Raw genomic sequence first — 25,938 nt, forward strand, 5'->3', positions numbered from 1 at the left:
GTCATGCACATTATAAATCAAGTGTGCACCCAGCACCTTGTGTTTCTGTGTACAGTTCATAATAATAAAGCTAGGCTTTTATTGTTCATAAAAAAATGATTGTGAAAAATACATTTTATCTAGCGACTAACTCCAGTGTTTATAATAAGGACTGAGAGAACTTAACCCATGACATATAGAAAACAATAAATAATGATACATGTGCTATCATTACAAATGCTTTTTTTGACATCAGTACTGTTTCTATATTTTAACTTGGTGTGAACAGAAGCAAAGACTGCTACCGCAAGTCTGGGCATGAAAATGAAGAGAGGATGACAGCACCATCATGTACTCAATTCAAGGAAACCTATGGCCAATTACAGGATCAACGCTTATATCAAATTAGGACTACAACTTTCAATTAGTAATAATAATAAATAAATTATACACACTAGATGCTAAAGTTAGAGGCATATTGTGCAGTAGTCTAACAACCGATTTCTAAGACAAAAGAAAAGAAACTGTACAGTACTGTGAGTCAGAGTAAAAAAAAAGAAACTATAAATGAGTAAAAGATCTGAATGAATCTCTATTCTATCGTTTGGGGAAAACAAGCTCCAAAAATAAAAATATGAGTAGTAGTATTAAGTTATAAATATTTAATTAGCTAATCTTCTCCCTTGTAAACATTGAAGCCCTCATAACTTTGTAGAAACTGCAGCTTTCTAGCATCTTGGAATAAAACCACATCTTTAATGCTACCCTGAAACCCTGAAGAAAACAGACCAGATGTTATGGCTGACACGTCTCGGTTGAGCTCAAAGCCTCCAAAATAATAAACGCCGTCGTGATTTATGGCAACGTAGCGCTCGAAGGGATCCACGTCCTCAAAGAGGACCGTCTCGCCATCCAGGAGCACCTGGATCAGGGTCCTGTTGTGGATGAGAGTGACGTGATGCCAGGTGTTGCAGCACAGGCTGGCGTTTGGGTAGAGGAGCGGTACGGGGATCCTCTCTCCCAGGTTGATGGCGATCTGGAGGTGGCCGTCTCTGAGCCCCAAGGCCAGGTAGTCGTCGTCCTCCCGCTGCGCCCGGCCCATCCACACCATCACGCCGTCCTCGCGGCCGCTGCTGAAGTTGAGGGATATCTGGGTGTACTTGAGGTTGCGTTGGTAGTACTGCGGGTCTCTGTACTTCAGGTAGGAGTTGCCCACGAACCTTACGGCGTCCATGGTGACGGGCGCGTCGCAGTACGGCCCGCTCCAGCCGAGCGAGCACATGCAGGTGTAGGAGCGGCCGGTGGCGTTGGCGACGCAGAGGGAGCCGTGACGACACTGGTTGCCAACGCAGAACACGGACTGCTCGCACCTAGGGCCCGTCCAGTTGGACAGGCACGCACAGGTGAATGAGGTGGCGCCAACAGGGCGGCAGAATCCGCCGTTTTGGCAGACTTTGTACCCACAACCCGTTCCATCCCAGTCGCCGATGTTGGCACCGCCCGTCGCCCCCTTTTCGCTGAGGTCAAGGTCATGTCCGTTGACGACGACCTCCCTGATACAGCCGGTGAAGCCGCTCGGTTCATTCTCCACCGCGCTGGCAGAGACGGCACTCAGGTCCGACACCCCTCCCACAAAGATGTCTGTGGACACGTCGAGGGTCGTCATGACCTCAGTGTTGTTCCGGGTGACTGCCTGTCCGTCCAGGACGAGGTAGCTGTACGCGCCCTCTCGGCCCGTCTGCAGGCTGTGCCACACGCGACCTTTGGCGTCCACCTTGTTTCTGGACCGCAGCGTGAAGGTGCCGTCTCCCAGGTTGTAGCGCAGCTGAACATACCCTGAGGTCAGAGATACGCTCAGGAAATCCCCTGTGCGGAGAAAAAGGATAATAGTGGAGTCGTAATAGGCTCAGTCATTTCAAATTGATGTTAAAGTTTGGTTTTCACTTCCAAGTTGAAGTTTAGGGTCTATAGAACAATTTGAGTTCGAGTGTCAAACACACAGATAACAAAATGGCCTGCGGGGGGCGCTCTAAAATATATAAACTGCTATAACTTTTGATTAGTTAAACCAAATTTAACATATGAGGTATGTATGGATTCAGCATGGAGAGGAGAAACCAGTGGGCTAAATAGTTGGTTACCAGATTAAAGACACACTATGTAATAAACACACGTTTAGCCAATGGACAGCTAAATCTGGGCTTTTTTAAGATAAAGGGTGGAAATGCCCTCCAAGTTGCAATGAAACATAATTCATTGTTGCAATTTATTGTAAATAAAGCCTGGGTTATCACTTAACTTGATTTGTTCAGAATATCCCTGAAGCACACAGATACTTAGGATACATATACACAAATATAGCTGCATAAAGCCTATGTGATATTTAGGACCCAACTTGCAACTTTGAGTTTATGAATTTAGGATCATGAGTACCAGCTTTTTTTCAATCAAGCCATCATTTTATTCACAACTTAAACACTTTATATCTGGAAGAAAGTAAATCAATAATAATAATAATAATAGTAATAATGATGATGATGATGATGATGATAAATACTATGGGGAACATCATTTTTTCTTGCATTCAAAAAGTAAACAGAAGACCATAGGGCTAACATTTATTCCAATACTCCACTCTACAATAACTATGACAGAGAACAGATGCAAAAACAGTCAGTGGTCTGTCTTAGAAATTGTATGTGCACTTGCACAGATGTGTGCACTTTAACTCTGCCTTCATGCACTTGCACCGAGATCTGGCAGGTCTATTTGTACAAGTACTAGTACAGCTGCACTTCACCTCTAGTTGGAAAACATCTTTGGCAACTGCATTGCTTTGGTAGTGTAGTCCAAATCTGGGAACTGTTCATTTGTTACCAGATTGGCAGGCATTTCTGGCAAATGCAGATAAGAACGGTTTTCATTCCTGTCAACTACGCTGGTAACAAATGGACAGTTCTTAGAGCAGATGATTGTGTCTACCATGTATGAAATAGTCCTATAGTATTATTTAGTATGCTTGCCAAAGGCCTCTGCTTGCCCCCAGTAAGCATACTAATTGTTCTCCAACAGTTTATTTAGTATGCTTGCGGGAAAGCATTTTAATTGTTCATCAACAGTTTATTATTATTCTACATTTTTCCATTCACCCCGGCATATGGGAATCGCCATTCATTAGTACGACGGCTTTGAATCGTTGCAGCATTCGAGATAGAGACACGGTTCGAGTGCCAAAACGAACGGCTCGAAAAGGTCTCAGGGTGGAGTATTTTTTGCTGGCCTACCACCTTTCATTCGTTCACCAGACTTGTTTTCCCTCAGTTTTCTCTCTGTTTTCCCCCTCATTGAAATTAATGGTATAATGGTCAAGATGATAATGTCACAAACTGTGGCAGTTAGAGTGAGAGGTGACCTGTCCTGGGGTTTTTGTATCAACTAGGTAAAGGCATTGTTAGAGAGGTATTGGCTCTGAGTACAAACTGTGTGAAGATCATAAGCCAACTCTTAAAAATGTTTCAAAGAGAGCAGTTTTAAAATCCCTATGATGTGACCCCATTCACTCACAAAAAAATGTGTGAACAGCTCAGCGCATAGGCCTGAATATGTCCATTTTTTGACTGAACCATTTGGCCAAGAAAAGTGATCTCAGCGTTGACATGAAGAGCAGGTTTGTGCCATTTGTGTGTCAATATCATCTGACAACTTGCAAAACTTTTGGAGATATGACAGCGTAAAAATAAGGCTGCACATATTACTCAGCTATTGACTGCCAAACTGTCACCTTTAGAATCTTCAGTCATACACACACACACACACACACATGCAGCCTTGTAGAACTTTAGACCTCTGCTGTCAGTAAGTGGCAGTGGCCTACTGGGTAGGGTCTGTCAGAGGGTTGAAGGTTCGAATCCCACCCTTACCTCTCCCTACACACCCATTCCTGAAAGGCACCTGAAGCATCTCCATACATGCACGCACACACACACGCACGCACGCACGCACGCGCACACACACACACACACACACACACACACATCTCTCTCTCTCGCACGCACGCACACACACACACACACACACACACACACACCTCTATCTCTTTCCCTCATGTTTCTGTGTGTGTATACAACAGCTCTGTGTGTGTGTGTGTGCATAATCCGCAAGCATACCAATAGCATTGTCTCTCCGGAAATGCACTCTTATTATTATTATTATTATTATTATTATTATTATTGATTTATTTTCTTACAGATATAACGTTTTTTTTTGTGATTTTATGTGTGAATAGAATATGGCTTCATCGAAAAAAATTGATACTCGTGATCCTAAATTCATGAACTCAAAGTTGCAAGTTGGGTCCTAAATATCACATAGGCTTTATGCAGCCATATTTGCGTATAGGTATCCTAGGTATCTTTGTGCTTCAGGGATATTCTGAACAAATCAAGTTGAATGATATACCAGGCTTAATTTACAATAACTTGTAACAATAAATGATGTTTCATTGCAACTTGGAGGGCATTTCCACCCTTTATCTAAAAAAAACCCTGAATTTTGCTGTCCATGGGCTAAAAGTGTGTTTATGACATAGTGTGTTTTAATCTGGTAACCAAATACGTAGCTCACCAGCTCCTCATCTTAATGCTGAATCCATGCATACCTCATATGTTAAATTTGGTTAAACTAATAAAAAGTTATAGCAGTTTATATATTTTAGAGCGCCCCCTGCAGGCCATTTTGTTATCTGTGTGTTTGACACTCGAACCCAAATTGTTCTATAGACCCTAAACTTCAACTTGGGAGTGAAAACCAAACTTTAACACAAATTTGAAATGACTGAGAAAAAATGCACATGCCTACGACCCCACTATAATAGATGGTCACTGCTGTAACTCCTGGGTCCAGAATCATTGGCTGCTCAGTGCTACTCACAGGCAGAGGTGAATCTTGTCACCAGGCAAGCCAAGCCCCTATATAGTGAATAACAGCTCACACTTTACTATATATATAGTGGCAATTTTGTTTCAAATGTTCATTCCTTTGAATTTCCGCTTGGGGCCCCACATTGCCCTAGAATCGCCTCTGCTCACAGGGGCCAGCTAGGAGCAATTCTACAAGGGGCCCGGGGTCAGCTCTGTGTTGCCACAGCCCGTTGGTCTCACAGCTTGTTTTTGCTGCTCCATGTACCCACATTTTTAAGAAATTATTCAAATATAGGCCCTATGTTCCACAACTCCATGTTCCCACGTGTCCAAGTAAACTAAGAGAACATGTCTTATTCCCTGCCATGGGAGATAGGGCCTAAATTTGAATAAATTCGTAGAAATGTAGGAACATGGGCCAGCAGGTATAAGCCGTGGGACCAATGGGCCTAAATATTAATGTTAAAAGTCTTAGTGATATGGGACCAATGGGCTGTGGGAACATAGACACGCTCCCAGGGGCCCTGGCCTACACTGGCCCTCCTCCTAGAACTAGCTATGTAGCCTACTGGTGAATAATTGAAATTGTTTGTTATTTTAAAAAGCCAGCTGGCCTGTTCCAATTGAGTACTTTACGTTTTTTCCTATTTGAAACACACAGTACAAACAGCATAAAGGGACATCCCTGTAATCATTGGCTGATCTCAGCAGAATGTAACACAAAAGCATGCACGGATAAATACAAGCTGTTTAGATGTGACTGATGTCCATTCTGGTGTTTGCATACTGTACATTGGCTTTTAACGGCTACTCTGAATTCGGCAACTGTTGCAGGTGTCATTGCACAGACTTTTATCTACAAACCTGTTTGAGAACAGGCAGCAATACATTTCTATTAGGCTACATGTAGTTTTCTTTGTTAAATACAATTTTAATAAACACCAACTATAAAATGATTAGCAATGTGTGTGTGTGTGTGTACACACATTTAGTACACAAGGTAGTGTAGTATGTCTATGAATATGAATGTGTGACCTACCTGCTCGAGCTGAGAGATGCTGTGCCATGTAAAACAGGATGCCCTCTTGTGCCAGCGTCTGGAACTGCAACTGAAGGTGCGTTTTGTGCCTCACACTGACGGGAGTGAATGACATCCAGGAGGAGAGGTTACCGCTGAAGTAGGGATCACTGATGCTCAAAGCTGTAACATCACAAAAGCAAAACGATACATTTTTCACTCACCAGACATCAAATCTCTGTCTTATTCTATGTGTAAGGAACCTACACATATGGCATTTTCTCATAACCAATGGATTATTACTGTACATAAACCAACAATCAAGTATAAAGACAAAGGCAAATTGAAATGACAAAAACATTGCAATGGGTATGGATATATCCATGGACTGTGGAGTAGATAGAGAAGATTTGAGATCCACTTCAGTTTTATAAATGCCATTAACAGCAGAACTGGGAGTGGAGAGAACACTGGGAAATAGAGAGAGAGAAATGCTTAGAATGTGGTAAAAGGCTTTTTCTTGGTGTAATTGGCCATGAAAACACCCATATGCTCACTCTCACTCTCACTCTCACGCTCTCTCCCTCCCTCTTTCTCTCTTTATGCTGACTCTGTGGGGCAGGGTTTAGCGTCTTGCTGACACCAGGCGACTGAAGCAAGGGACACATGGGGGAGGAAGAGCCAGAGCGACTTGAGGGAGGGGAGGGGATGGGAGGCGATGGAAGCGCCCGGCGGAGAGCCAAGCCCAGAGCTCTGATCCCCAGCTCCGCTCTTCAGTTCCCCCAGGCCCCCTGGAGATGTAAGCCCTGCTCTTAGACACTCCAATCTTTTAGTGTCCAGAGTAAAAAGGAAGACCAGGGGTAAAAAAAAAAAGATTCAATTCTAAGGTTCTCTTGTGCCCTCTAAGGGTCTTAAAGAGTGTTTAAAAGACATCCAGTGCAGAGAAAGGTCAGCGCCCATATCCACAATGTATTTCTATCTAAATCCACCCACTGGAGCACTCAATGCGTTGGAGAGGAAGAACGCTGACGGTGACGGAAAGCTTGCCATGGCAGATACTGTACACTTACTACACACTCGGAATGCTGAACACTACATTTTCTTGACCAAAAGATGTTCCCATCCAGGAACTCTCTAATTGCACTTTTTTATAGTTAATTACTGTTGTGTTTCCAAGCTCTGCGCCGATGTTTTCTAACTATCTGCCTGGGATATAGTTCTCTGCACTGTGTTGTTTCTGCATCACAGAAGAAACATTTTGTGAATACAAATGAGGGGGGGGGGAAATCCCACCTCAGGTTTTTAAAGGCAGATTTCAGAATGGAAGTAGCTTAGTGGTGGGAGACTTGAGAAATAATATAGCTCCCAACTCCTCACTCTGCCCTGAACAAGAGCTGTAGTGAGACAGAACGGGTCCTTTCTAATATCCTAACTCCCGCCCTCCCTTGTTCCCTTGCCTGCTTGTGGCCTTGTGATGACATCACTGACGACATAAGTGTATTTCAATGTCTCGCAAAAGGGCAATTTTAATATAATTTTCTCATTTGCAATCGTTGGGATGGTGAATGAAGAATAGTCGCCCTAAAGTTGTTGTGGCTAGGCTGACAGCAGGGAAACTTTATTGTTTCCTCCACCGATGCTGGGCGTCAGCAAAACGCAAGGCCACAATCACAGGCTCGAGGATGGAATGCATAATGGAAAGAACCCTTCACCTCCTCCACAACATTACTCCCAATGACAAGAGCAACAGCAAGACAGTAAACCTCCACCATGATATTACTCCCACTTCCACAACAAGGTAGTAGGCCTGAACCACGACCAGTAATATTAAGTACTGGACTGGAGGAGTGGAGTAGAAGTGCATGTACTAAATCAAGAAACTAGCTTAGAGTAGAAGTAGAAGTGCTCTTCTAAAATATACTGAAGTCAAGTGGAAGTACAAAAGTTGTCAAAATGTCTTGTACTTAAGTATTGCAAGTAGACATGTTTTAGAAATACTGCTCTAGTACTGAAAGTAAGTACAGAAAGTTCAAATTGAACTATTTGAAAACTGCTACTGAAGTTCTGAAAACAAAAGTACAAAAGTCCCTGCTGTGCAACTGTAAACAAGTGAACCACTCAATGATACAGTAAGTAAGAACCACTGCCTTCAGGTTAACTTACTCCTGCTTTACTGTTCATAAACTACTTACTGTTCAGTATATAAAAATGTATGAAACCATAAAGTATAAAAGTAGTAAAGTATTAAATATGTAGTGAAGTTAAAGTGGAATTAAGAGGAAAAAATAACACTCCAATAAAGTACAGGTACTGCATTTTAGTACATCAGTAGAGTACATGAGCATTTCTACTTGGCTACTATGCTCCCACTGCCACAGTAAAACAGTAGGCCTCCACCTCTGCACTTCACTCCCACTACTTGTCTGTTTCAGCCTCTCAGCCAGTGGCGTTTTCTGGTCTTTAAAACAGGGGACACACTGAACCTGAATGCCATAACCTATGAGATTTATTTATTTATTTGTTTTTAAACGAAAACGCCCTGAATGGTGAATTTTGAGCTCTTCAGACAACCTCCTTGATAGTCTCAGTCATTTTAGCATGCTGTGTTCATTGCATCCTCCACTAACTCCACCACTTGAATATAAAATAAGATCCAAATGTTTGCGCTGTAATAGGATACCACTTACAGAAACAGTTCAGCATACTGCCAAAGCTTACTTTTCAATTAAGTCAAGACAAGTGTGTGTGTGTTTTTTTTTTTCGCCTCCCAAGAACACATTTCAAATTATTTGAATTGGCAGAGGGGAAGTTGTCCCTCCAGTCCATTGTGTCTTGTGATAGTCTGGCTAAGTAAGAAGCAAGGGTGGCCGGATGTGATGTGGTGTCCTGTTCTGCCGCAGCTGAGGCAGAGAGGCTCAGTAACAGCTGGGTGGGTATAATCCACTCCCCATCCCACAGGTTTACCTCTCTCGCCTCTTGGAGGAAGAAGAAAAAGACAACTTTAGCTAGCTGTTGGCGAAATGACAATACAGCCAATTCTTTCTGCAGTCACAATGATTAAGTACAAGGGAAGGAGAAAGGAAGAGAAGGAGAAGGGAAGAAGAGGATGGACGGCCCTACCATCGCCTAATGGTAGGGCACTGGTCCACTACGCCGGCGTCCCGGGTCCCAGTCCTGCATTTGCCGATCCTTACCTGACTCTCTCTCCCCACTCATTTCCTGTCTCTCTTTCACTGACCTATATCTGATACATTTATCTGGTAGGCCTACAGCTTGATAGCGCGACTCGGCAACCATTTTTGCTTTTCGAATAGGCACGACACAGCTCAATCGTTAACCAAAAAGTGGTGGCCGAGTCACGCTGTGTCGAGCTGTAGGCCTACCAGATAAGCGGCAGTGGAAAAGAGGCAATGGTGACTTTTGACTGACCTTGTTGGCAGAACTGGCCGGCCGTGCCAAGCGGACACAGACAGGTGTATCCTTTGGGGAGTGGCACGCAGGTGGAACCTTTCGCGCACAGGGGCGGGGGACTGTGTTCAGCGTCGCACACAGAGACCCTCTCGGAACACAAGGCTCCTTTCCATCCGAACAGACACTGGCAGCTGAGAAGAGGAAGACCATACATGCATGTCAGCATCTATAGACCTACACAGGGGAACATTCTAGAACAGTGGTTCTCAACCTTTTTTGAATAAACGCCCCGTAGACCTCATCATAAGCCTCCCAATGCCCCCTTAACCTCATCATTAGCCTGCCAACACCCCCCTTAGCATTAAAAAGTAAAAAGGACAAATGCCTCCCAATGGCAACTAAGCACCACCACCACGCCCCCTGGAGGGCTTTAGTTGAGCCATTGAGAAACGCTTTAGAAGTGGCAGCTTCATATATCAAGCATTACAATTAATCATATTCACATGATTATAACCACATAGGGCTGAAGAGAAGTAGAGTGTATCTTTGACAAAACAGCTCTAAATTTGTTCCTGCAGATACATAGCCTACTTTATGCATTTAATGGCTAAAATAGGGGAGTAATAAGTGTAGCAGGACAGCACGTCAGTGAGTTGAGTTCTAATACCCCCGTTAGCACATGAATACCCTCTGGATATGGCAGAGTCAAAGCTAGGAGGGTTGCAACAGGGTGCAAGTCTTCTCGCACCATAACTTTGGACACCCATCTGCGTCGATGAGGTGGGTTAGTGGATCACAGGGCGCAACAACCACGACATCAGCAACAGATTCACGGGGTCTTGTGGCCAGCCAACACGGCAGATTTTCTGTAAGCACTTCTCCCCTTAGTACATGAAGCTGCTGACAAGGGCAGCTTTTAATGAGTACATGCTATCTGGTAATTGCTCGAGCTGTGGAGGGAAACGCTAGTTATCTCATCTTATGTGGGCAGGATTGCATAACGGCGGAAAACGAGTACATTTCTCTGAATTAAAATATGCGCCAAAGAATGTACCGTACTAATGTGCTTACCTTCACGTCCATTTTGTTTCTTTTTACCTTTGCATTAAGGCACCTGGCCACCCACTCTTTTATGTTACATGAAGTGACAACTTACTTCAATATAGTGTATTTGTGTAATGCCCACAGAAATGTGATAATATAAACATGTAACACACGGAAATGCAGTTGATACTACTTGCATATTCAACTTCAGCTTCTCCCTCAGGACACTCATCACGCACGCACGCACGCAAGCACGCACGTTACACGCACACGGCACACCTTCACTTCAGCTAATTAGACTAGTGAGACAGGATGCTGTAAGCTGACCTGAACTCTCTCAATCAGCCTTGCTGTCCAGACGGCCCAGCCCAGCCCAGCCCAGCCTAGTCCAGTCTGATGCCTGATGCCGAGCCTGATGCCTCTGAGCAGTGGCGGAACAATCACACACAGGGCCCCAGGGCAAGACAATGATAGGGGCCCTCATATGGCCTGACAAGGTCGCAATAGGGACCCCACCGCCAATACAGGAGGGCCCTGGGGCAAATGCCCTGCTTGCCCCCCCTATAGCTCCGCCTGATGCCACTGAGATTGATGTGGCAGCCACCCCCACATGTCATTTTGTCACCACATTAAGCACAGTCTATCCCCACCGCTTTCGCCTGCAGCTCGCTACGCTACAACACAATAACTTTGATTGGTTGCGGTGGGAGTGAAGCCGGGTAGGAGAGAGAGGGGAAGGGATTCCGCTAAGCCTTTCCCGTTAAGCCTCCGGTTGCTTTCATACGACTAGATAGCGACATGTCTTGGGATGTTTGTGTACCTCTCTTGTTTATTACAAAATGAAAATCAGAAGAAAAAGAACTGGATATAACACAGGAGTCCCGTAAGAGTAATATCAGCTTGGTCTTCATGGCACTGAAGGTAGAGAAATATTAAAGTTAACACTGCAGTGCTGAGAGAGCCCATGAGGTGTATAACGCAGTTGAAATAGACATCTTCACTAATTACCTATGAGAAGCCCTGTACCTCAAGGTGAAAAAAAAACCCCTACTTTGATTCCAGTGTCAAACAAAAGGCTGCTTTTCCTTCGCTCCTGGCGCTGCACCTGACAACGGAGTACTTCTGTTGAATGTGAAAAGACAGGATAGTCCAACATCTAAAGACTAGTGTCGAGTTAATAATAAGAACAACTATACAGGGATACTACATTACATGTTTCACACACATCGCAATAAAGCTCAACACAGACCAAACAGCTGTGCATTTAAATTCCTGTTCGCGGGTGACAGACAGCACATGGTGCTGAAATGAGGCGCTTGCTACTATACTGTAAGCTAATACACTCTAGAGGGTGCTAAAGCTAATGTAATGAGGATAGGTACCACCTGCTGAAATGCAAATGTAAGTGACTGCTCCACTCCTCTCAGCCATGCCTGCTAACACGCATGCACGCAAGCACATACACACACACAGCCCGACCCTTGTGGGACCCTTCCATTCACATTACATTACATTACATTACACTTAGCTGACGCTTTTTTAAAGTCCAAAATGACTCACAATTAATATTAGGTACAGGGTATTAGTTACAGGCCCTGGAGCAATGTGGGGTTAGGTGCCTTGCTCAAGGGCACTTTCGCCATGGTGCTGGTAAGGGTGGGATTTGAACCTGCATCTCTCTGATTTAAAGACCAGTACTCTAGCCATTGAGCCATGGCTACCCACATTAACCCTACCAATAGCTAAAGAATGCTGAACTGTGCCCAAACCAAAACAATCCCTAACCCTAACCTGTCAGTGAGGAAATGTTTTTACACTTTTACTTATACCTGTAACAACAAAACTACCCAAACAAAAGGGGTGAAAACATGTGGGGTCCAGGATTAAGGCCCCACATGGAGTGAGGTCCCCAGCATGTGAGTATGTTTAAGAGCTTGCTTCTTATTATTTGTCTCAGGTGCTCTAGAATCAACTCTCCTTGCTTCTCATATTGGTTAATTCCAAATTTGGCACCTTTTGAAAGTCCTCTGTTTTGTTCCCAACCCTTGGCTGCTCGCTTCTTCATAATCCACCACCTCCCCTGCTCGCCCTTGTTGTGTATGACATGGCATGGGCTACTCCTCGGCATTTTGCCTGCTCTGTTTAAGGGGGAATTGTTTGCTGTCCTAATCTTAAATTGGGTGAGTATGCACTATGCTGCCGCTGTCCCCTGAATGTCTGCTTTCTTTGGTGCTCATGGAAAACCAGGGGACTGGGGTACTTCTCTGACCACTACACTAAAGAGCTAGGCTCGTTGGTATGACCGTAAGAGCGCACACACAACCAGAGTGATGGCCACTCCATCACACCACATTAAAACATGTTCTGTGTCACCTGAGACAATGAACTCCAACTTTTAGTCCTTTGGATAACAATAATCCCTAGGGTTACATGAATGTTTCACTCCCTAGGACAGTGGAAGGCAATTAGCGGCCCGGGGCCCAAAACTGGCTCGCCATGAATTATATCTGGCCCGTGGAGTGATGTTATTTATTATTTGAAAGATTATTTTACTATACTTTTGAAACCTCATGTTTTAATTCTTAGATGCACTCTCTGCGAAGTCAGCATTCTGGCATACAGAAAGCCTGTCTGACGTTGTTAAATACATTGGTAACACTTTATAATAATGTATTTGTATAGGGTTAAATAACTTTGCTTTTTAATATAATAGAAGAAAAAAAAGTTTTTTCCACAGTATAAAACATGGCCATGGTCCACGATGCCATTGTCATAAAAAACGTAATTGCCGATCCTGGCCCTTGAATATCATGGATGTTGTAGTTTCATCTTTTGTACAGCTCCTTTACATTGTTTTTCTATTGTACAGCTTTCCTATTCCATATAAAGCATATGCAGAGTGCTCCATCTGCCTGTGCGTCACGACTCAAACTGATGAGGCAATGTGCTCAGCAGCAAATAATCAAATGTAACACACAAACTGTAACACGTCCAGTGTGCTCCATGCCAGTGTGACTTACTGTGCACTGCTCGGATGGTAGATGGCTGATAAAAAATACATAAAATAAAACCCTGCTCTACTCTAAAAGATTAGCCTTTCATCTCGAGCAGTCGCATATGATGGAATATCCTGGAACAGTAGCAGGAGTGCTGTGTAATTACTGCATTCCACTGGCCTTGTTGCCAGTGTTGCCAGATGGGGTGGTTATCAGCCCAATTGGGCTACTTGGCATGGCCGTCTGCGGGTAAAAATGGGAAAAATTGGCCATTTGGCGTTTTTTTCTGCAGTTTTGTGCCCATTGAAATCAATGCAATTTGTTGAAATAGGGTGGAATTTAGCGCATTTTGGCGTTTTTTGATAACCTTTTGGGCGGGATTTGGTCAGACACATCTGGCAACACTGCTTGTTGAGCTCACTCCTTATACCTTATTTGCACCGGTGCGTCTTTATGCTGCACTCACTGCTTTGCTTTTCAAGCTGTAGGTAATTGGACATGCAGCTGCATACAAGCAATACATCGTCTCTATTGGTGTGTTTATTCCCGTCATTAGAGCTATTAGCTATTTGCTCCTCTATTCAGTCCTGTGTCTTCTCTTTACCCTTCAGCCTATAGCAGCATTGCATTACATTGTATTATTATTTATATTTGCATTGCAATCAGTAGATACAGCACCTGCTGGGACCATGAAGTATGTAATGCTCACTGAGGCACAGGTGCAGTATTAGTCATGTATGCGCAGGGCCGCTGTAGCCAGGCCGCGCCCTCCTAGTGACGCAACACCTTCGGCGTTGCAACTAGTACAGTTCAAGAGCAATGCAAGTACTTTCTGAGTTCCCGCAAATACGGAATATCGGGAAGCATCAACCATCAGCAAATGAGGGAAGGAAGGTCAACCATTACGTTTGGGAAATGTTAACCCTTTGAGGAGTAGAACTCTATCATCACGAATATGTGATTGGAATTTTGCCCAAATTTTGAGTTTTCATATAAGGACTTTGCAAGATTTTTAACACAGACGTCCATGGGAGCAGTAGGGTGTTCAAATAAAATTCTAGAAGAACCTGTGGAAAGTCCTTACACCTCAAAGGGTTAATTGTTATGCTCTTGGTCAGACTAAGTCTCGAAGAGATTTGAACGTCGATGATAATCAGGCTAGGGCCGCTGGCAGCTTTGGCCGAACCCAGGACAAAGTCGTCTAAAAGGGCCCCCCTGTCCAATACGTAAGGGATAATTGACGACACGGTGTGCGTATAACAGGAAAAATAATGCACACCTAGGTGGTGATGCGGCCACGACGCGAAGCGGAGTGGCCGTTACACCTCGGTGTGCATTATTTTTCCTGTTATACGCACACCGTGAAGTCAATTATCCCACTTTTACCACGGTTGCCACACTGTCTGAAAGTTATTTTAGGCATTATTTCAATGCTTTAATGGCTAAAACAAAGTTTTCTGCTATGGCCAAGACACCGTCGTTAGTTCTATCGCATTCGGTTGTCAAGTCAAGAGCCAGTCGTTAAGTCTATCGCATTTGGTTGTCAAGTCAGTCGCCCCAATGTTCTACACGTCCGATATAGGCACGTCTGACTTGACCACTAGATTATGCTGAAGTTGGCATGATGATTCCTACAGATTTAAAAAAAATACCCTGTGCATCTTGCCAAAATTCTAAATGCCTCGCCTCGCCATTAACTTCATTAAAACAGACACCTTGTCAGTCTGCTCTCCTCCCATGGGAAACTTTTCACTGCGCTTCCTTAGTTATTGATCCGAAAATATCCCCAACTCTTCATATAAAACAGGCTACTGTCTGAATTGATAAACGCTACACCGCGCCACTCTCCTCTTGTGGGGAAGAAATGCACAGTGAAATGGGCAATATTTTTTAATTTATTTTTTTAAGTCCTAATTTTGCACGGGGAATCTCCAGACACTTATGCCTCTTTTCCACTGCCGATTTCCTGGTAGGCCTATAGCTCGACAAAGTGCGACGCGTCCGCCAGTTTTTGCCTTTCGAATAGGCACAACACAGCTCAATCGTAAAGCAAAAAGTGGCGACCGAGCCGTGCTGAGTTGAGCAGTAGGCCTACCAGAAAACCAGCAGTGGAAAAGAGGCATTAGAGTAATATGGAATGGCGTATAATGCAGGTGCTGCAGTGATATGAAATGGTGTGCAGTTTACTCACTAGACATTAAAGTATTATTTAATGGCTTAAGCCTTATACAGTATGTAGCAGACTCACTAGGTGCTGGATTGACATGAAATGGTGTATAGTTTCCCATGGGAAACTATGTCCTCCGTCACGAGACTTGGCTCCGCACTACGTCTGGCAACTGTTTTCTGTGGGGCGATGTTGACCAGTAGGATTTGGCCGGTGTTATGAAAAACAGTCCTACATTGTAATTTTATCCTACGGTAGGATGTTCTGTCAGACATGTCTGTTAAACGGTCCTACATCGCCAAAGATAGACGTCAGACATGTTTGTTCAACAACTTATCCTGATTTCTCCGAAAATTTCCTTACCACTTCCTGCAATCGCGTCATATCAAACAACCTCCAGAACATGAATACGAAATGAAATGGTACTATTATGGAATGGTCAGGACCAGGCTAGCCACTGCCACCGGTGTGTGAATGAGAGTGTGAATGGGTGAATGTGAGGCATGGAATGTAAAGCGCTTTGAGTGCTTGAAGAAGTGGAAAGGCAAAGTCCTCAGTAGAAGCTATAGAGCAGTGGTTCCCAACCTTTTTTTTCAGGGACCCATATTTTTACCATTGTAAGCTATGGTGACCCAATCACGCGAGCGGCCGCACGAGAGGGAGTCACATGATACTTATTAATTATCATTTTATTCCTGAATTTGTCTTCTGTCAAATATAGAACAACTGTTTAATGTATCACTTACATTGTGTTGCCTCTATGCATATATTAGTTTAAATGCTTTGTCATTTATTCAACATGGGCTATATACGTATGGTATCAAAATTAAAGCCCCTTAAACTCAAGAGGGCTCTGTGACTCCCACTGTGGATCTTTGGTTGGGTCCCGACCCATAGGTTGTGAATCACTGCTATAGAGTATAATGAAATGGCATACAGTACAATCACTAAGCACTGGAGTATAATGAAATGCCCATATGCAGTATACCCAACAGACGCTGAGTATAATGAAATTCCACATACGGTATGTAGTATACCTAAAAGACGCTAGAGTATAATGAAATGGCACATATATAGTATACCCAACAGACGCTGAGTATAATGAAATTCCATATGGAGTATACCCAATAGATGCCACAGTATAATGAAATGCCACATATGTAGTATACCCAATAGACGCTATAGAGCAGGGATGGGCAACTTCCATGATAAGGAGGGACACATTTTTTCATCAGCACCATCGGGGGGTGCCACATGTCCAGAGATCTGAGAGAGAGAGAGAGTCACAGGCTTCGATGTGCCGTTGATTGCTTACTGACTGCCGATGTTAGTAGGAGTAGGAGTGTTCTCTGTTGGACAACAACAGTATAATTATTACAGATTGATTTAAAAAAAAAAATGTTTATATTATATTATTGTCATTATGTTTCTTTAACATTTTATCTACGGGCCACACTGAATGAGGAGGCGGGCTGCATGTGGCCCCCGGGCCTCCAGTTGCCCATCCCTGCTATAGAGTATGAAATGGCACATATGTAGTATACCCAATAGACACTATAGAGTATAATGAAATGACGAATAGTATACTCTCTAGACGCTGGACCCGGCGTCCACGCAGGTGGCCCCGTTGTGGCAGTGCACCAGCGTGCAGGGGTTGACGCCGCATTGGCCCACGCTGCGGCCACTGATGGGATGGCCCTCCGGCTGGCCCGGAGCCCTGAAGCGCCCATCTCGCCGCGTCCGAAATTGCAAATCAAATATGCAACCTTTACGGGAATAGAGAGGGAGGAGAAAGAGAGAGAGAGAGAGAGAGAGAGCGGTGGTGGGAGGAGAGAGAAGAAGAAGAAGAAGAAGAAGAAGAAGAAGAAGAAGAAGAAGAAGAAGAAGAAGAAGAAGGGAGAGAGAGAGAGAGAGAGAGAGGAGAGAGAGGTGGGTGGAGAGAGAAGAAGAAGAAGAAGAAGAGAGAGAGAGAGAGGTGGGGGGAGAGACAGAGACAGAGAGAGAGAGGTGGGGAGAGAGACAGAGAGAGATGTGCGGTGAGAGGAGAATCGGTTGGATAGAGAGGAGAGGGAAAGAAAAAGATAAAGCAGATTGAGAGGGAAAGATGAAGAGAGACAGGGGAAACGATCGAAACGTAGAGGGACAAAGGGGGAGAGAGAAAGAGGGGGAGAGAGAGAGGGAGGGGGGAGAAAGAGAAAGAGAGGGAGAGAGAGAGGGAGGGGGGAGAAAGAGAAAGAGAGGGGGACAGGGAGGCAGAGTAAGTGTCAAGGGTGGAATCCATATATCTGAGATGGGCCTTGCATTTTTCATCACAGTCAGACTCGGAGCAATATAGCAGCCAGTGTTGCCAGATTGGGCGGTTGCCCGCCCAATTGGGCTACTTGGGATGGCCGTGTGGGGGTAAAAACGGGAAAAATTGGCCATTTGGCGTTTTTTTTAGCCGTTTTGTGCCCATAGAAACCAATGCAATTTGTTGAAATTGGGCGGAATTTAGCGCATTTTGGCGGTTTTTGAGAACCTTCTGGGCGGGATTTGATCAGACAAATCTGGCAACACTGATAGCAGCCTGCCGGTGCCTTAAAGTATTATGTCAGACCTTCAAAAGGGAAATGAAAGAAGAGAAAAAGAAGGAAAAGTACTCCTGAGCAAAGGGATGAATTACACCTCCAATAAAAAAACTGCTTTTGATCTGGGCGGTCGATGGCAAATGACGAGTATGCAAATCCCAAATCTATGCAAATCAAATTATTGATCGCGTGGCCCAGTGTATTTCCGGTCGCTGAAGGACCTCGCTGATGAGTTTTTGGTTCACCAGCTCTGACTGAGAAACTGCTTTAATTGAGAATAATGTTTCTTTTTTTCTTTTTCTTTTTCTGCCTTCTTTTTTTTCTCCTCGCAAGCCCTTTCTACATGACCTGACTTTACACAAAAGCGCGGCACCACGCTTGGCTTCACCTCCAAAAATTTGGGAGCTGTAACCTTTTCTGAATTTTAATCCATCGCTTTTATGATCCACCACCTCCTGTATTATACAGCGGGAGGAGGCAAGAAAGAAAGAAAGAAAGACAGGAGGATAGAGGGGGAAAAAAGATCCACATTCAACATGCACAATAGCAAGCACGACTGCTTCATACCGCATTTGCAGAAGCATCAGGCTTGGAAGCACAGTAGGACTTCCTTCCTCCTTGCCAAGGCCTATAGACTGCTTCTGTAATGATGTTCAAATCTCTCTCTTTCTCACTCTCCCTCTCTTGCTATATCCCTCTCCCTCTCTTTCTCTCTCTCTCCATCTCTCTCTTGCTCTCTAGCCCTCTCTTACTCTATCCCTCTCCCTCTATCCCTCTCTATATATATCTCTCTCTTTCTCTCTCTCTCCATCTTTAGTTCATACATATCTCTCTCCTCCTTCCTTCTTTCATTTCCCCCATCTCTCCTTCTCTCTCTCTGTCTGTCATTTCCCATCATTTTTTGTTGTCTATCTCTCTATCTATCGTTCTTCCTATGTCTATCCCTCTCTCTCCCCATCTCTGACTCTCTTTCTCTCCCTCTCTTGTTCTTAAATATCTCTCTCCTTTCTTTTTTCTTTCATTTCCCCCTGACCTTCCTTCTCTCTGTCTGTCGTTTCCTATCATTTCTTGTTGTCTATCTCTCTCTATCTATCTTTCTTCCTCTGTCCATCCCTATCTCTCCATATCTCTGATTCTCTCTCTCTCTCCCTCTCCCTCTCTCTCTCTCTCTTAAATATCTCTCTCCTTCCTTCCTTCTTTCATTTCCCCCCCTCTCTCCTTCCCTCTCTCTATCTGTCGTTTCCCATCATTTTTTGTTGTTTATCTCTCTCTATCTATCATTCTTCCTCTGTCCATCCCTCTCTCTCTCCCCTTGCTGACTCTCTTTTCTCTCTCTCTCTGTCTGTCGTTTGCTATCTTTTCTCCTGCACATTAGTGATTCATGTGCACAGGATATGGGGGAAAATGTCATGGCCACTGCATGAATATTCATGGCTGGATGGCATGGACTACTACCGCCTCTCCCCACACAGTGGCAGCCTTCCTTGAGCTTCACCGCTCGGCTCAACACTCGCTCTCTCTCTCTCTCGCTGGTGCGGTGCGCCCACGCACAATCATGCCAGCCGTCTGCCAGGGAGCAGGAGAGGTTAAAGTGGCCGAGAGAGAGAGAGAGAGAGAGAGAGAGAGAGAGAGAGAGAGAGAGAGAGAGAGAGAGAGAGAGAGAGAGAGAGAGAGGTTGATTTTTCTCTTCCCTTTTGTTTATTTAGTATTTGATTTCATTTTGCAGCCGAACGAAGCAGAAGGAATATGAGTGAACCAGTGAGGATGGAGCTCAGTGGATTTGGGATGATAATGAGGGGGGTGTGTGTGTGGAGGGGGGCGCATGGGGCTGTGTGTGTGTGTGTGTGTGTGTGTGTGTGTGTGTGTGTGTCTCTGTCTCTCTCTGTTTCTGTCTCTCTTTGATGCTAGAACCTTGATGTTTCAACACCCACAGTATGTTCCTACAGTTAGCCATGACCAGGCAGGTGGGCCCGATTGGGAAGGCCACAGTAGTAGCAGTAGTAGTGAGGGGATGCAAGGTTGTTGAGAGGCAGGAGGAGATGTGTGGTCAGGAGTCAGGGGTCGCTGCTCACAGGGGAAGCTAATTACATGTGTGAATGTGCCTGCCTGCCTGCGCCTCTCTCTTCCAGTGCCCCGCGTGACCAGGGCCGGGACTATAGCAAAGGCTAGATATAGGTGCAGCCCAGGGGCCCCACCTGCCAGGGGCCCCCTGACTGTCCAAGTGAAAAATTACAGAATTGTGACAAGAAATATATTAAAAATGTATTTTCAATTTCTTTAAATATTGAAAAATTAAATTGAGTGTCGTTTTGAATCTATTTAATACTCCTCTCTACAGTTGGTAAACATGTTATCCTATGTACTTTTGTTGCAACATTTGCCTTCAGGGGGTGCCCTTACAGAAACTTGTAGCCTAGGGGCCCTGGGCCATCTTAAACCAGACTTGCGTGTGACCCACTGTGCAGTTCATCAGTCTTGAGGGCAAACACGCGTTTAGCTGCAGATCATCAGTCTCGTGGGGCACGCCACGACACAAGTTTAGCTGCAGTGAGCTGGTGGCACAACATGGCTGACCGCTAAGCAGTGTTGCCAGATGTATGATAATTATCGTATTTGTACCATAATTTTGTCCATTTTGTCCTCTGTAAGATTAAAAAAAAATATTTACGATAATTTCAGACTTGTCATTCAGTTCATTTAGATGCCCTGAAACAGCAATTTGAGTCTTGTACGATCATTTCTGTCCAGAAAGCCCTCAAAAACGATAATTCTGAGGTTTTGGTACGATAATTCTGCATTTTCCATCTGGCAACATTGGCGCTAAGAAACATCATTAGATCTGGTACCACCCAGGTTGTCACAGCAGAGGAGGCAGCACAGTAGCCCACATGTTGCTGAGGATAACCCAACACCTTGAGAGCAGCTGAAAATTGTATGAGAGTGTTCAAATTCAACTCTCAAAGTGTATGGATATGGGGGTGATGTGAAAAAATGTCCCGCACAATGAACTGTGTGGTTGGGTCTGGACTGATTCGATTTTTATTTAACTTTTTCTGTCTTTTTTGATGGTGAGTATTACTGCCGTACAAAGACAAAGTGAGGTAACTACGCCAACATTGAAACTGGTAAAAATGCCTTCACAGTTTTGGTCTCAGTAGTACTAGTGCTAGTAGTAGCATTAGTAGTATTGTGTTGTGTTGTGTGTAGTAGCATTAGTAGTATAGTGGTATTGGTATTTACTGCAAGTTTGGCATACGCATTTGACACACATTTGGACGATTAGGGTTTGTTGTGGTGTTATGAAGACCATTTTCACTAGTAAGTCAATTTCGACCAAATACGTACTTACTGTCCTTTGCCTTTGTACGGCAATATTTACTATTAGTACTACTGTAGTAGTAACTGACTTGACCTATGTGCATATAGTAATATACGGTATATATACCGGTACCTGTAGTAAGGTCATCTTTACCTGCAGTAAGGTATAACCAGAGACAGTAGAGAGAGAGTGGTTCCATTGGCCCATTGTTTCCAGGTTCTACAATTTCAAGGGGGAGGGGGGGGAAATCCCCCTTTAGGCAGACCTAGGCAGACCTAAGGACTGTTCTATTCAATGCTGGGAGCATTATGACACGCCCCTTTAGGCAGACCGGAACCTGGTCACGTTAGGTGCCCATAGCAACCTATTATGTTGGCATATCTCCATATACTTAAAGAATCTCTGGTATAACAGGAGGTGAAAGGACTTGTGACACACAAGCAGAGCAGACTCATGTGCTCATTCTATGAGCAGAGTGTGTCATCATCATACAGCATGTGCGGCGGGGGCATTCTTTTGGAAATGAGCCTCTCTCTCTCTTAGAGAAGACAGGCCCTCATCTGTTTTGGGAGAAAAAAACGTGAAACGATTATTACAGCGCCACTGATGATGGCAACCCGAAACGATTAGTCCCGCCATCAAATGGAAGCAGAATTGTTCACCCTTTCGACTTTAAGCACCAAAACGTTTCACAGCAATGAGCTGGGGCCATAATAGCCTTCGCCACCGCCGTGTGCGAGGGGCTGCCCGCGAAATCATGATGCAATAGCGCGCAGTTATCATCATTACATTGTGTGTGTGTGTGTGTGTGTGTGTGTGTGTGTGTGTGTGTGTGTGTGTGTGTGTGTGTGTGTGTGTGTGTGTGTGTGTGTGTGTGTGTGTCATCATTACAGGGATGATGCGGCTTGCACTAATGGCCACGAGGCGCTCGCAGAGGCTTCACGCCGCTCGGCAGCCACAACATCTGACTGCCCAAAGGTCGCAGATACGCACGCGTGTGTGTGTGTGTCAGAAGGTGTGTGTGCATGTGTGTGTGTGTGTGTGTGTGTGTGTGTGTGTGTGTGTGTGTGTGTGTGTGTGTGTGTGTGTGTGTGTGTGTGTGTGTGTGTGTGCGTGCTGTGTGTGTGTCTGAAGGTGTGTGTGTGTGTGTTTGTGCATGTGTGTGTGTGTATGTGTGTGTCATAAGGTGTGTGTGTGTGTGGTGTGGGCGTGTGTGTCTGTGTGTGCGTGCGTGCGCGTGCATGTGTGGCCGTGTGTGTGTGTGTAGAGCTGCGTTGGCGAGCAGCAGGACCGACACTGATTATAACAAAAAGATGATGTGAAAAGGCGCCCCCTTGTCTGAGTGACTTATGGGGGAGGCGAATCGATTTCCACGCGGCGCTTCTTGCCTGGGCTGGGGCCGCAGTGATTAAGCACATGGACACAATCAGCGGAGAAGCCCACCCACCCCACCCCACCCCACCCCACATTTGTTTGATTAAAGAGCTGGTGGAGACATATGGGAGGCTAAAGAGGAATTCATATGGGGATAGGATAGAGGGCCCGGACTTACATCCGTACGGCCCATGACACCTCAGCGTGGTGGCACATCATCCTCTCTCTTGTAGTGTTATCGATGCCATGTTTTTACTGAGACTTTTTTTTTCCTTCCTCCGTCCCTGTCATTGATGGAATGGAGAAAAAGTCCCTGGTGTACTCTGTTACATACACAACAAGAGGGGGTGGTGTTGGATGAGGAGGTGGGGGTGTCCCCATTCATTTCTGTGCTGTGCTGTGCTGTGCTGTGCTGTGCTGTGCTGTGCTGTGCTGTGCTGTGCTGTGCTGTGTTGTGTTGTGTTGTGTTGTGTTGTGTTGTGTTGTGTTGTGCTGTGCTGTGCTGTGCTGTGCTGTGCTGTGCTGTGCTGTGCTGTGCTGTGCTGTGCTGTGCTGTGTTGTGTTGTGTTGTGTTGTGTTGTGTTGTGTTGTGCTGTGTTCTGTGCTGTGTTCTGTGCTGTGTTGTGCTGTGCTGGGTTTCAGCCCTCCTTACCTTGGAAGCCGTTCTGAAACCTGGCCCCAACTGGCAGCAGTTCAGGAGTGTACTCATTGTATCCGCCGACATAAAATTGACTGAAGGTGTTCAAGCCAGCCAGTTGCCCCGGAGACAGCGCCGTCCTGTTGCTTTGGCCGTCAACCTTCAACAGATATTGGCATTATTCAAGAACAAGCCCTGACACAAAGGGGGACCGCAGCAGTAGCTAGCAGCTGAGGCATCAGGAGATAGAAAAACAATAGTGCAGTAATGTGACGGCTGGAAGCAGGGCTAGCTGACGTCAGCCTTTTAAAATCCCACAAGACTTTCTTCTTGTGCACTGCACGCAGACACAAGTGAGCTGCTTCATAAAGAAACACCGGCTCTGCTTTTTGCCATTGCTTGTCTTTCCCTGCTTTGCACTGTTCCAGAATACTCCTTGCAAAAGTGTGAAGCTGCGATGGATTTGTCGTCATGGCTAACAGCTTGGAGCCCAAATCATGTTGGGTTGGGTCGGGTCGATCGTTGGTAGGAAGCTGGGCTTGATACTGGCACCTGCCAACCGGCCGAATGCTGGTAAAACTTGGCTGTGGCTGGTGGCAATCTCAGTGTCACAATTTGGCAGCTGGCTTATTCTATGGTATGACATATCAGAATAGCGTATATTCTACACTTTGCCCCTTGTGTATCAATGGTTTGTATTTAAGTTCAAGAAAAGACTCAGTTAGTCAGTTTCTATTTGTTTGTTTTATTTCCATGTAGAAACCCATGCACTCATCTTCTTGCTTTGAGCACCTCATCTTCTGAGGTTAGATGTACAGCGTCATGATTGCATGTTTGCTTTTCGAATAGGCACGACACAGCTCGATCGCGAAGCAAAAAGTGGTGGCCGAGTCACGCTGTGTCGAGCTGTAGGCCTACCAGAAAACCGACAGTGGCAAAGAGGCAATAGGCAGTTTAACATTTAATCTATCATGTTTTCACAGGAGGCCAAGCTAGATTTACAGTAATACTACAAGATGAAATACTGGTTTAGGGGGCAAATTTTGCAGTCTGACATTAATCACAGGAGATGTAAAACTGCAATGTTATTAGTCATATGAGAACTACTACGACACATATACATAAGAAAACTACAAAGGCGGTAAAATTGTTAAAACTCAAGACCATGAATAATAAAATGAAAGCAAATAAATAATAAAAAAGTGCTTGCCTTGAGAAATTATTTCCGATTTTGACTGTTACTAGGAAACTGACTTTGACTGTTTACCCCACGAACTCATCCACCCACCCATTCAGTCAAGACACACAACACTGTACCTCAAAACACATACAGGTCTGCTATTGCAGCAGACACTGACGGATGAAAACACTACACAGCGAGCCAAAACAAACAACAATATTGTGTATTATTTGGAAGATGAATCTGAGGCTTTGCAGATCATACCTTGAGCCAGCCGGTCCTGAAGTGTCTGCCGAAGCGCACGGTGTGGATGGGCAGGCGGGGGTTGAGGCGATCGCTCACCACCGTCCCCACACCTGAGCCCAGGTTGAACTTGTGGACCATGCGGCCGTTACGCATGCCGAGCACCATGAAGTCGTCTCCATTCACACCTTCTCAAGCACACACATGGGGCACACGGCACAGACACACACACACACGCAGAGACAGATATAGAAGTATAGATACAGATAACACACAGGGACACATGGACACACGCACACACGCGCGAACGTGAGCACACACGCGCGCGCACACACGCGCGCACACACACACACACACACACACACACACACACACACACACACACACACACACACACACACACACGTCAGCGATGTAAAGAAAGATAAGGTGGAGAAAAGACGCTTGGCACAGAAGTTGATAAACGCCTTGTCCCGATAACATCACTCACAGCCTCCCTCTCTCTCTCTCTCTCTCTCTCCCCCCCCCTCTCTCTCTCTCTCTCACTCTCTCTATCTCTCTCCTCGTCCTGCGTGGGAAATGTAAAAATTAAACCCAAGCTGATGACTCGACGACGGCAATTTATCAGACCAATTATCAGGTGAGTTTTGGGGGACGGTTTTCATATTTCTTCACGATTTCATCCATGTCTTGATTTTGTCCTCTACTGTACTCTTCGTCCCACAATCCCCCCCCACCCCCCACCTCCACCCACCCTCACCACCCCAACTCCAAAAGCCCCAACTACAATTGCTTCATTATTCATTCGGCTGTCTCCTTCTCGCAGCTCCACGATGCATCATGCTAAATTGTAATCCCAGGAGGCTGTCTGTGCCGAAGGGGGGGGGGAGTGGTTGGATGGAGCAGAGGGATGTACTGTACGTAGTAGAAGGGCCCAGCCTCCGATGCAGCACTACCACCACCACCACCACCACTCCTTTTATTCAGATGTCCGTCTTTTGATTAAACAGCCCTCGCTAGCCCCTGACAAGACAGCTATACGTAGGCTAGGCCCAGTGGTTTTTAAAGTGGGGGCCGGGAACCC

General features: G+C 45.1%; 1 protein-coding gene across 1 annotated transcript in view; it reads right to left on the reverse strand.

Annotated features, from left to right (window-relative positions):
* Nucleotides 1-215: 215 nt before the first annotated feature.
* The window catches only part of eys (eyes shut homolog), a 364,937-nt gene continuing 339,214 nt past the window's right edge, over nt 216-25,938 (reverse strand). Inside the window, exons 45-50 of the mRNA XM_063191194.1 lie at nt 24,876-25,042; nt 23,447-23,591; nt 17,126-17,300; nt 9,346-9,518; nt 5,938-6,099; nt 216-1,845 (exon numbers count right to left, since the gene is read on the reverse strand). Of these exons, the coding sequence (XP_063047264.1) occupies nt 650-1,845; nt 5,938-6,099; nt 9,346-9,518; nt 17,126-17,300; nt 23,447-23,591; nt 24,876-25,042 (2,018 nt within the window). The 3' untranslated portion in view covers nt 216-649. The remainder of the gene's footprint in view (nt 1,846-5,937; nt 6,100-9,345; nt 9,519-17,125; nt 17,301-23,446; nt 23,592-24,875; nt 25,043-25,938) is intronic.

This window comes from Engraulis encrasicolus, chromosome 24, assembly GCF_034702125.1.
Source record: "Engraulis encrasicolus isolate BLACKSEA-1 chromosome 24, IST_EnEncr_1.0, whole genome shotgun sequence".
In the NCBI taxonomy this organism is placed as follows: domain Eukaryota; kingdom Metazoa; phylum Chordata; class Actinopteri; order Clupeiformes; family Engraulidae; genus Engraulis; species Engraulis encrasicolus.